Source organism: Octodon degus, unplaced genomic scaffold (genome assembly GCF_000260255.1).
Source record: "Octodon degus isolate 3935 unplaced genomic scaffold, OctDeg1.0 scaffold00203, whole genome shotgun sequence".
In the NCBI taxonomy this organism is placed as follows: Eukaryota; Metazoa; Chordata; class Mammalia; order Rodentia; family Octodontidae; genus Octodon; species Octodon degus.
The window spans coordinates 916,519-928,586 of NW_004524779.1; the positions used below are offsets into that span (position 1 = coordinate 916,519).

The window sequence follows — 12,068 nt, forward strand, 5'->3', positions numbered from 1 at the left end:
TAAAGCACCTACTTAGAACAAGCTTAGCTAAAGCACAGGGACCGCGGTTCAATCCCCCAGCACCACATGCCAGCCAGCCCCAGCCCCTGGTGGGCTGAGCTGGCCACACACACACACACACACACACACACATAAAAACTTTAAAAATTAAAAAAAAAAAACAAACAAATTTACCCCCTTTCCGAACCAGTTCCAGATGTGATCTATGTATAACAAAAGCAAACTGGGGAAGAGAGTAATTTTTTTTTTTTTTTTTTTTTTTTTGGCAGAACTGGGGTAAACTGGGGAAGAGACAGCCTGGGGAGCTAAGTGTCTCACAATAATTATCTCTGTAAATGTCCTTATCAACCTGTGTGTAGGTGACAAAACAGGTACCAAAAAAGAGAAATTTGTGACTATAGCACAATTAAGTAAGTATAAAACCACTAGAATAAAAATGTTTAAACCTGTATTAGGTTAAAATGATTGGTATCATTCTTGTAATTTCCTGTTCTTTTGTGGAGCAAGCCAAATAGTAGTGACTAAGAGCACTGTGGTCAGGAAGTCAAGGCAAAGATCAGCAACTCTGTGTGTGTAAAAGGTTAATGGAAAATATAGCAAAAAAAAAAGGCAAATAATTTTTTTTCACCCTAAGGATTAAACCAAGGGCTTCAAGCATGATAGATAAATGCTCTACCACAGAGCTAGTCTCTCAACTGCTGCAAATGATTTTCAGAAACATAACTTGGTAAAAACTATTTGTAAATAGTTGGGCATGATGTGGCATGCCCATAATCCTAGCACTGAGGAGGCTGAGGTAGGAGAATCACTGTGAGTTCAAGACCATCCTGGGCTACATAGTGAATTCAAGCAGTCAGGAAAACCAGTCTAAACTATAGACTGTCTAGACAGGAAAACCAGTCTAAACTATACAGCAGGACCCTGTCTCAAGAAGGCATGCAAGAAGGGTGAGAAGGAGGGAGGAAAAAGAGCAGAGAGAAAATTCTAAGTAGTCTACATGAAAAGTGAAAATGCAGTGGCAAAAATTAGTCATGCGCATGCATACACTTAGTATATATACGTATTTCTCTTAGTTGCTTCTTCTGTTGCTGAGACACCCACAAGTTAAAGAAGGAAAAGTGTGTTTCAGCTCAGTTTTTAGAGGTTTCATGCCAGAATTAGCTGGCTCTGAGGCAAGACAGCATGGCAGAAAGGCATCACAGAGGAAAACCAGTGCATGAGGTGACAGGAAGAAAGCAGCAAGCAGCGGGCAGCAGCCTGCCGTCTTCTGTCCCTTGGCAACGCTTAAACCCAGGGTGAGGCTTCCATTATTCACAGTCTTAATCCTAGTATCACACACCTGATCCACACTCTCACACCCTAATCCAGCTGCCTTTGAAATTCCCCACCTGTGAGTGCATGAATCTTCAGGGGAACATATATAAGCCCTAACAGTATCCATACTACATATTTATACACATATATACACATTCAGGAATCACACACTAATTTATGTATGGATGTATATACACATCCCTTCTCTTAGGATTCTCTATGGGACTGAGCGATAGCTCGGCGGCATAAGAGCCTCCCTGGCAAGTGCAAGGTCTCAAATTTAATCCCTGACGCTGGGGAAAGAAAAAAAAAAAAAAAAAAAAAGGAAAGAAAGAAAAAGAAAAGCATTCTCTATGCAAACGTCTTACACACCTCAGAGAAATAGCCAGCATTCACTCTTCATCACTGCAAGCATCCTTATATTCCTAATTGGCAGTGATTTTAAATCTTATATAGTCTTTCACATGATGGTCCACCTGTTAAATCACAGGAGCAACAGAACTCATGGGCAAAGGTCAAGGAATTACATATACTTATAAATGATCAGGGTCAAGGAATTTTATAGACTTATAAATGATCAGGGACCTCAGAGGTGAACAAATTAAACCACTGTTCCAATGAGGGGCTTTACAAGTATCCATCCACTGCCTGAATACTTCCAGTCAATTAGGAGCCTCTTCTTTTTCATGAGTAGAAACTTTATGTCATGGCCTTTAACATTTATCAGTTGTTCTTGCTTACAGTGTCTTCAATAAATCCACTCTTGTTCCACGAAAGATCTTTCACATATCCGAAGGCAATGATGCTGCCACCACTAAGTCTTTTCCTCTGCAGGGAAATAGTCCCCGTTCTCTTGGTTTCTCATGAAATGATTCCCAGGCCATTCATTTTAGTTACCCTCCAAAATATTTGTAAGGGATAGTGGCAACATCATTGTCTTTAGGTAAATCTTGCATTAGCTTCTTACCAGATTGTGCTCAATATGTGATGCATGCACGTGTGTGTGCACACACACACTTTTTTTAAAAAAATTTATTTATTTATTTATTTATTTAGCACAGGGTCTCACTCAGCCTCCCCAGTGCAGGGATTAAAGGCATGCACCACCACATCCGGTTTCAGTGACCATCACGGCTCACAGGCTGGCATGACGTGCAATACTTGCACTTGCTAGGCAGGTGCTTAGATCCCCCAACTATCTCCCCGCCTCTTATTTATTTTTAATGAAAGTTTTTGGAAGGAACTGGAGATTGAAACCAGGGCCTTCTATCTGAGCTCAAATCCAGCCCTTTGCAATGTTCCTTAAGTGCCCATTAGGTCAAGTTAGTTGGTAGTTTTGTCTAAATCCTATATACTTGCCAATTTTCTGTCTAGCTCTATCAATTATAGAGGACATTGAAATATACAATTATAAGCATAGGTTTTACTGTTTTATTTTGTAGTTCATGCATCTTGAAGCTGTTATTTAGGTGTACAAATGTTTAAAACTGTTATTTCCTTCTAATAATAGATTCCATCACAAAAAATAACTGTAGCTCTAGCGGTAGTCTTTGGCCTGAAATACATCTCCAATATTAATGCCAGCCAGTTCAGTTTTCTTTTGATTCATCTGAGCATATCTTTCTCATCATTTTAACTTATGTTTTAAATGTAAAGACATTTCTTAAATTGGGTGTGGTGCCCTACACCTCTAATACTAACACATAGGAGACTGAGGCAGGAGAACTACCTCAAATTCAAGGCCAGCTGGGGGTACACAGAGAGTTTAAGGCCAGCCTGAAGCACATTGCAAATCCCTATCTCAAAACAAAATAAAAAACAGGCATAGTGGTGCTCACCTGTTATCCCAGCCCTTGGGAGGCTGAGGCAGGAGGACTGCCCTGAGTTTGAGACCAGCCTGCGCTACAGAGTGAAACCTTGCCTCAAAAACAAAATTAAAATAAATGAATAAGTAAACAAATAAGAAACACTTTTTCTAAGCTACATATAATTGCTTTCTTTTCTAATGTAATGACATTTTTTTTTCCTATATTTAGGACAAGGTCTACAGGGTCTGCAGGGTTCAACACCCAGCACCACAAAAAAAATTGCATGTAGATTATAATCTTATAAACTAAGATGTTTCTCAAAATTTCTCAATAAGAATCATTTGGGTTGGGCATAGTGACACACTGCTATAATCTCAGCACTCAGAAGACTGAAAAAGGAGGATTTTTTTTTTGAGTTAGAGACAAGCCTGGGCTACAAAGTGAACTCAAGGCCAGCCTAAATTGCATAATGAAACCCTGTCTCAAAAAAACAAAACAAAAAACAATCATTTAGATTATGGCCAGGCATGGTGGCACATAACTGTAATCCCTGCACACAGAAACTGAGGCAGGAGGATCACCACAAATTTGAGTATACAAAAAGAGAGCTTGGGTTACATAGAGAGCTTGTTCCAAAATATTTTTTTAAAAAAGGCTAGCAAGATAGCTCAGTGGACTAAGTGCCTGCTTTGGTAAGCACAGGGACCAGAATTCAATCCCAGGTCCTGCATGCTAGGCCAGCCCTGCTTGCGGGGCGCACTGAGCCAGCAACCAAGTCCAGGCGTGGTGGTGCACACCTGTGATCCCAGTGCTGGGGAAGCAGAAAACAGGAAGAGCACTATGAGTCTGAGCTGTGTAGTCAGACCCTGTACCAAATACATAAATGAAAAAAATTTTAGGCCAGCAAGATAGTTCAGTGGACAAAGCACCTGCTTAGGCAAGCACAGGGATCAGGATTTGATTCCTAGCACCACATGCCATGCCGGTCCCATCCCTGGGCATGCTGACCCAGCCACTGAGACTGGGGGCATAGTGCTATATGTGGGAGGCACAATAACTCCAGGCCTCCAATACTATTGCAAGTTAATCTTTCTAAATCCTGTGAATCTGCCACATTATGACTCAGTGCCATATAGCCCTTAGTGGTCACCCAAGTGCCTCTGACCTATAAAATTCTCTTGGTGCATCAGCATCATTAGTGATGCTGATTTCCTCCTCCCCTACCTCTGATGAGCTAGGTTCCTAGTTCTTACCCCGCCTATTTCCCATAAGTCTCCTGCCATGCCCCTGAGGTGGGACTTCCTGTCATAGCCTCATTGCCTAGTTACTCCCGCCTTTTACTCGCCGACATCATTTCCCTATGTCTCCACTATATATACCCAGCACCTCCCCTAAATGAACGAGACTTGATCAAAATCCTGTCTTGTCTCTATTTCTTGCGTCTCCTGTCCTTTGTCCCCTCTTCAATTCCCCGCTCCTCTCCCAGGTGACCTTCGTTGACTAACCCGTGGGTCGGGACAGTATACACCTGAAATCCCAGCACTGGGAAGGCTGAAAGTGTTATAACCTGTGAAAATGATTCCAATTTTGTAACTCTGTATGCTTCCACTGTAACTTTATTAACTGTTATAACCTGACATGTGCCGCCATCTTGTTCTGTATGCGCCATTCTAAATGCTGTAACTTTCCACTGCACCCCATTCTCTACTTGAGAACCTGCAGTTGGGCCTTTCTCGCGCTGGCCTTTGTGCACACCTGAATCTAGTTCCGGCCCAATGCCCTGTTCTTGCCCGCGTTCCCAGCTACAAACTGTACCCACCACTGCACCTGTTATTGTTCATTAGAAACAGGTAATTTTTCAACGGTAGCCCCTACATGAACCCTTGATGTCAGCTTTTGTGGTTTATTGGCTTAAATACCCACTCCCCTCATCCTCCCCGCGGGCACCTCAGCGACTTGCCGGGGTGTCTGCCGCTGGGTACCAGCTAAAATAAAGCGCTTCTTTTCTTTTTGAGCCTACCTCATTTTTGAGTTACGACAGAAAACAGGAGGATCACTACAAGTCAGTGCTGTATAGTGAGACCCTATACCAAATACATGCACAAACAAAAAAAATTTAAAAGAATCATGTGGTCTGTTAAAAGGAGGTTTTAGGGAGCAATCTAACACTGCTGGGTCAGGATTTTATAGGAACATAAGACAGTACTGGGCCGGGGAGATGGCTCAGTGCAATACATGCTTCCCTGGTAAATGCATGGGCCTGAATTCAATCCCCGGTTCTGCCAAAAAAAAAAAAAAAACTAGAAAATGCACCCCACTGTAGTCACTGGGGTTCACTGGAACCCTCTTTTGGAGCCCCATTGTGGTTCTTTGTGGTTCTTACCATAGCTGAGGAAATCTTTAACAATGAGGAAACAGTATTTTGGGGGAAAAGTAGTAACACTGCAAGTAGCAATCTTGGGCTTATTTTCTGGCTTCTAAGTATCTATACAACCTAAGTTGCTTAGCTCCATTGTGCCTGTTTCCTTATCTATAAAGCAGAGATTAGGACTTCAGAATTGTTACAGGAAAGTGTGTAAAGGGTAAAAAATGCAATCTGGTTTTTTTTTTTTTTTTTTTTTTTTGTAACAGGGTCTCACTATACATTTCAGGCTACCCTTGAATTCACTATGTAGCTTGGCTGACCTTAAATATAGCAACCCTCCTGCCTCTGCCTCCAGCATGCTGGGATTATAGGCATATGCCAGCACATCTAGCTGGACACACAATCTTTTTTTTGGACAATCTTTAAAGATTAATTTTTTCTGCTTCCTTTAGAAAAAAGCAAAGGTATCTGGCCTATAATATCTAATAAATGTTAGTTTCCTTTCCTCTTGTACCCAAATTACACAGATGTTGTGGTATATATCTACCTAATATAACAAAGTTATACTTTTCTCTGTCCCTAAATTGTGAACCAAGCTGCTGAAAAGCATTTAACTAGCTCAGTTAGCTGCTTTAATCCTGATAAGCATCATTCACTTGTTGAAGAATACTGCTCCATTCTATCTCTAAAAGGTCAGTATATCTTTTGACAAACTTTAAAAAATACTAAAAAAAAAAAAAAAAAGCAAACATCATTTTACCAACTATTTTGCCTTAATTGAAATTATGGGTGCCAAGGAGATAGCTCGGTAGAATAAGCACTTGCCTGGCAAGCACAAGGGCCTGAGTTTATTCCCTAGTTCCGCAAAAAAAAAAACAACAACGGCATCTCTAAATCAATTTCTCTTGGTTCAATCCCCAGCACCACATGCCATGCCAGCCCTACCCTCAGGGTGGGCTGAGCTGGCCACAAAAATAAATTTCTCTCCCCACCCCAAAAAAGGCCCCTAATAGCTATACCTCTGTTATGTTTTTCTCTTGCATTGAAGCCAACTCATATGGATCCACAAAAAGTCCTGCAGGGATGGACTGTTTAATTAAGAGTCGGCAGGTTTTTAAGTCCTTGATGCTTTCTCCAAACTTCACTTTTATTAAAAGGTCTCTGTAAGATAAATATATTTAAAGGAAATCTCTTCACTCAATTGTTAGATGAGAGAGCATAACATCAAATTGATAATAGTAGAAACTATATTTAAAATTGATTTTCTAAGATATATATTATCAAATCAAGTGAAATATTTATATCATGTCAGAATAAACTATTGCATCTTTCATATATTACAGTTTAGCATCAATATAGAAAGAATCCAAAAATAGTCACATGTGGTTTTTTGTTTTGTTTTTTTTGGAACCGGGGATTGAACTCAGGCCCTTGTGCTTGCCAGGGAAGTGCTTATTCCACTGAGCCGTCTCCCCGGTCCCTTACATATGTATTTTTAATAGTTAGCAACATAATTTGATGGGGAAAAGAGAGTTTTTTCAACAAATGGTACTGAAAAAAATAGACATCTGTATAGAAAAAATACGGGTGAGGATGCAGCTCAATGGCAGAGTGCTTGCCTTCCAAGGAGAGGCCTTGGTTTCATCCCTAGTACCATAAAAAAAAGAGACAGAGACAATGAGAGACAGTGAGATAAAAAAATACTGACCTCTATCACATGCATAAAAATGAATTTAAAATAGATTACAAATCTAAACCTATCATCGCCCAGCTATCAAGAGTCAGACTCTAAGGGCCAGGGAAGATAGCTCAGTGGCATAAGTGCCTGCCTGGCAAGCACAAAGTCCTGAGTTCGATCCCTAGTACAAAAAAAAAAAAAAAAGAAAAAGAAAAAGGTTGAAAAAAAAGAGTCAGACTCTAGCCAGGCATGGTGGCACACACCTATAAATAGGAGCACTCCAAAGGCTGAGACAGGAAGATCATCACAAGCTCAAGGCCAGCCTGGGCTATAAAGTGAAATTAAGACCAGTTTCAACTACACAGAGAGATCCTGTCCCAAAAGGAGGGGAGGGGAGGAAACAGATTTCAGATCACAGCACAGGGAACACTTTCTAAGAATTCCAAGGCACAGTGGGTCATCCTGCTTAAGGAAACAGAAGCGCCTGGAGACTGGAGTGCCTGAAAGTCACAGCACCAAAGTACAGAGATGAAATTAGTGAAAAAGTGTTTCACAAGTTGAAATAGAAATCCCTTGAATTTTTGCAGCAGCTTAGTGTGAGGTTTAGGGTACAGTGTTGACTTGATCAGCTCTGGGACCTGCGCCCAGGACTGGTAGGGCAGACTTCTAGGAGTACCCGGGTGGGTCACAGAGATGTGGCCTTCAGGCTGATGCCTGCTCCCAGGACCCTTCTTCTCTGGCACTGTTCCTCAACTGACCATAGAATGAATCTTGTTAAAACATGAGCCAAATTAAACCTCTTTTTCTTTCAGTCATGTGTGTTGGGTATTGTCCAAAATGGACAGGTTAATAAACTAAGATGTATATAAGTAATATTTCACTACACAAGACTGGGTAAAAAAAAAATGTCTGAAGAGTTAAAAACTGAAAAAAATTCAACATTTCACAGAGGACTAAACATACATACTGATGCAGTCTGTAGAGACATTCAGAGGGTAAAGTACTAGTTGATAAGCTGGCTTAAGGTTAAGGGCCACTTTAAGAACTATAAAAAAGGAAGATCAATCTGACTTTTTAAAAAAAGTAATTTACCTGTCAACAGAAAAAAGCTAAACAGTCTCTATTTTTATTATTTATTTATTTATTTATTTTTTTTTTTTGGTGGAACCGGGGATTGAACTCAGATCCTTGCATTTGCCAGTCAAGCGCTTATCCTACTGAGCCATCTCCCTGGCCCCAACCGTCTTTAAAGGAAGACAACAAAATCCAAACTCAACAACATTCATCACAAAAACATTCAATTTTCATCATGCAATCAAATGTTACTAAACAGGCGTGGGGAGATAGCTGAGCAGCCTAAGCACCTGCCTGGCAAGCTCAAAGTCCCAAGTTTGATCCCCAGTACCGCATAACATGCTGGCCCTGGAACCCTGGGCACACCATACTAGCCCCCAAACCAAGTGTGATGGTGCAAGCCTATAATCCCAGCACTGGGTATGCTGGGACAGGAGGATCACTACAGAGTGGGAACTTCATAGTGAGGCTCTGTATCCAATAATAAATAAATTAATTTTTTAAAAATGCTACTAACCATACGGAGAATTGGGGAAATACAACCCACAATCAAGAAATATGAGTCAACAGGAACAGACCCAGAAATGACAGAAGTGTCAAAGTAAGCAATGTGCAATAAAAGAGTTATCATAAACTAGGGGTAATGGTGCACACCTCTAATCCTAGCACTCGGGAGACTAAAGCAGGAGGATCACTGTGAGTTTGAGGCCCGCCTAGGATATATAAGCAAGTTCAAGACCAGCCTGTACTATATAAACAAAGTGAGGCCCTGTCTAAAAACAAAACAAATGATGAAGGAAAGAGAAGATATTTTTTAAAGAACTGACTGTAATTTCAAGAGAAAAATAAAATTTCTAAAATATACCTGCATGTGATGAAAAGTAACTGGACACTGAAGAATCAAAGATGAAGACTTGAAAACAGTGCAAAAGAAACTATCCAAATTGAAGCACCAAGAGGAAAACAGACTGGAAGGAAAAAGGAGGAGCTTCACTAATCTATAAACAATATCAAGTCATCTAGTAATTAAGAGTCCTAGAAAAAAAAAAGAAAAGAAATACCAAAAACAAACAAACTAAAGACATAATGGCTGAAAAAAATTCTAAATTTTTTTAAGTACAGGAAATCAAACTCGAGCTTGCCAAGCAGGCACTGTGCTGCTAAGTTATCTCCCCTGCTCTAAATTTAATTCAAATTCTTATTCTGTAAATCCAAGGAGCTCAATAAATTCAAAGTAGATATACACAAGCCACAATAAGGCATTTTTAACCAGTCAGTGAAAGAAAATTTTAAAGTATCAAAGGAAAAAGGTACAGTATGTAGGCATCAACAATGACAAGAAAAGTCTGAAGACTGGGGTCACACAACATATTTAAAGTACTAAAAGAAGCCAGGCCTGATGACACACACCTGTAATCCCAGCACTGGGAGGTTGAGACAAGAAGGATCTCTGCAAGTTCAAGACCAGCCTGGGCTACAAAGTGAGCTCAAGATCAGCCTAAACTTCAGAGTGAGACCCTGTCTCAAAAAGAAAAAAGGTAGTATGTACATACATACATATATATACATATATACTAAAAGAAAGCTGTCAACCTAGAATTATATATCGAGGGGAAAAGTTCTTCAGAAATAACAGCAAAATAGAGACTAACAAAAGAATTTTCCACTATAGGAAATAGTAAAAGGCATTCTTCAGGCAGAAAGAAAATGATACCATATGAAAATATAGATCCATGAGAAACACATAAAGAGCATAAGAAATAGCAAACATCCAGGTGACTACAAAAGACTTTTAGTCAGGTGTGGTGGCATGTGCCTATAACTCCAGCTGCACCAGACACTGAGGTTAAATGGATGAGTTCAGCCAGAAATTCAAAGCCAGTTTGGGCAATATAGTGATACACCCAAGGAGAGTAAATCTAAATGAAATGGTTGTGATATGAGATTCATACTCAATTTACTCCAAATAAGGCAAGAAAGTAGAAACAATTAAATATATAGAAAAACAAATTTTAAAAAGTAGCAAGATAAAATTTAAACAAATATATCACCATTTGTAAAAGCAAATAATGCCATCACTCCATTTGAAAGGAAAGACTGAAGACTACATAAAACAATAAAACTTGGCCACATGCTGTCTACAAGAAGTGCACTGAATATAAAGACAGATTTAAGTTAAAAGTAAAGGATGAGGGCCGCTCAGATAGCTCAGCGGACTAAAGTGCCTGCTTAGGCAGACACAAGGGCGTGCTGAGACAGCAGTTGAGACTGGGCGTGGTGGTGTCCAACTGTAATCCCAGGGCTTGGGAGGCTGTAAACAAGAGGCTCACTATCCAATCTACGTAGTGAGACCCTGAACACCCTGTAGACCTTGTATCAAATACATTTTTAAAAAGGCTAAAAAAGTAAAAGATGAAAAGAAACATGCAAATAATAAATAGGAAATTGCTACTAAACATCAGAAAAAGTAGGCTTCAGGAAAATGAACATTGTAAGGAATGCAAAAGGACATTTGTTATGGCTTATGTCTAGATGTCCTCCCAAAGCCTTATGCAGCCATTGAGAGTGATTTTTCAGGGATGGCTGAATCTAAAGCACATGATTGATTCATTGTGCAATGCCAAGATGAAGGGTGCTACAATTAAAGTTAGGTAATCACTAAATTAGGCCACTTACTGGTTTGGTACCACACTAATCCTCATAGCTTGGATACATAAGGGATAGAAAAGGGTTTGTCTCTTCCCTTGCTTGCTTTGTTTCCTTCTGCTCCCCCTGAACTGTTCCCCTCTAAAATGCCTGTCTGTGGGCTGGAGAGATGGCTCAGTGGCATAAGCGCTTCCCTGGCAAGCACAAGGGCCTGAGTTCAATCCCTGGTTCTGCAAAAAAAAAAAAAAAATGCTGTGTAGTTCAGGCTGACCTTGATCTAACTATGGAGCCCAGGCTGGACTCAAACTGCTTCCCAAGTGCTGGGATTATAGGTACCATATCTGGTGAAAAAGCTAGTTTAAAAGAAATGAAATCAGCCAAGCATGGTGACACAAGTCTGGAATAACTGGGGGGGGGGGGGAGAGGGAGGTTAAGAAAGCAAATGACTTTTCAATTTATTCATTATTCAAGTGTCAATATTTTGTTCTAAATATAATAGTATTTTTTAGGTAGAAATCAATGGACAACATACCTGTGGAAACCATCTTTCAAAACTTCTTGCCTTAAAATGATTTCAGGACAAGTGGCTCTTGTGCCTATATGAATCAAAAGAATTTAAAATTAAACTAAGCAGCCAATGAAAGAATAATTATGTAATTTAAAAATGGCTTTATTTGCCAGAAAAACTGACTTAAAACTTTTTAAATCTAGTTTTTTTGTTTCTTTTTTTTAAACCAGGAATCAAACTCAGGACCTTGCACTTGCCAGGCAGGTGCTTGTGCCACTAAGCTACATCCCCAGCCCTAGGTCTAGCTTTTTTTTCTTTGCCCCCTGTATTTAGGGCAGGGTCTCACTTCAGACTCTAGCAATTCTCTTGTTTACAGCTTTCCAAGTGCTAGGATTATAGGCCACCACGCCCAGTCTTAATTGCCACCCAGCCTCAATTGCCGGCTGAGTGCGCTCTGGGGGCGGGGCCAGCACCACACACCTTTAGTCTGCTGAGCTAACAGGCTGGCCCCCTAAATTGAACAAAAAATAAAAATTTAAGCAGTTTAAGCTGCATATAAATTTATTTATTTATTTGTGGTACTGGGGATTGAACTCATGACCTTGCGCTTGCCAAGCGCTTATTCTACTATTTCCCAGACTCAAACGTATCTATTTTACATGTTGTGCATTAGTG

At 40.1% G+C, this 12,068-nt stretch overlaps 1 protein-coding gene across 1 annotated transcript in view; it reads right to left on the reverse strand.

The window, feature by feature from the left end:
• The window catches only part of Pigx (phosphatidylinositol glycan anchor biosynthesis class X), a 31,554-nt gene that overhangs the window by 11,865 nt on the left and 7,621 nt on the right, over positions 1–12,068 (reverse strand). The window contains exons 3-6 of the mRNA XM_023704764.1: positions 11,418–11,481; positions 6,507–6,648; positions 3,198–3,230; positions 2,056–2,142 (exon numbers count right to left, since the gene is read on the reverse strand). Coding sequence (XP_023560532.1) covers positions 2,056–2,142; positions 3,198–3,230; positions 6,507–6,648; positions 11,418–11,481 — 326 coding nt within the window. The remainder of the gene's footprint in view (positions 1–2,055; positions 2,143–3,197; positions 3,231–6,506; positions 6,649–11,417; positions 11,482–12,068) is intronic.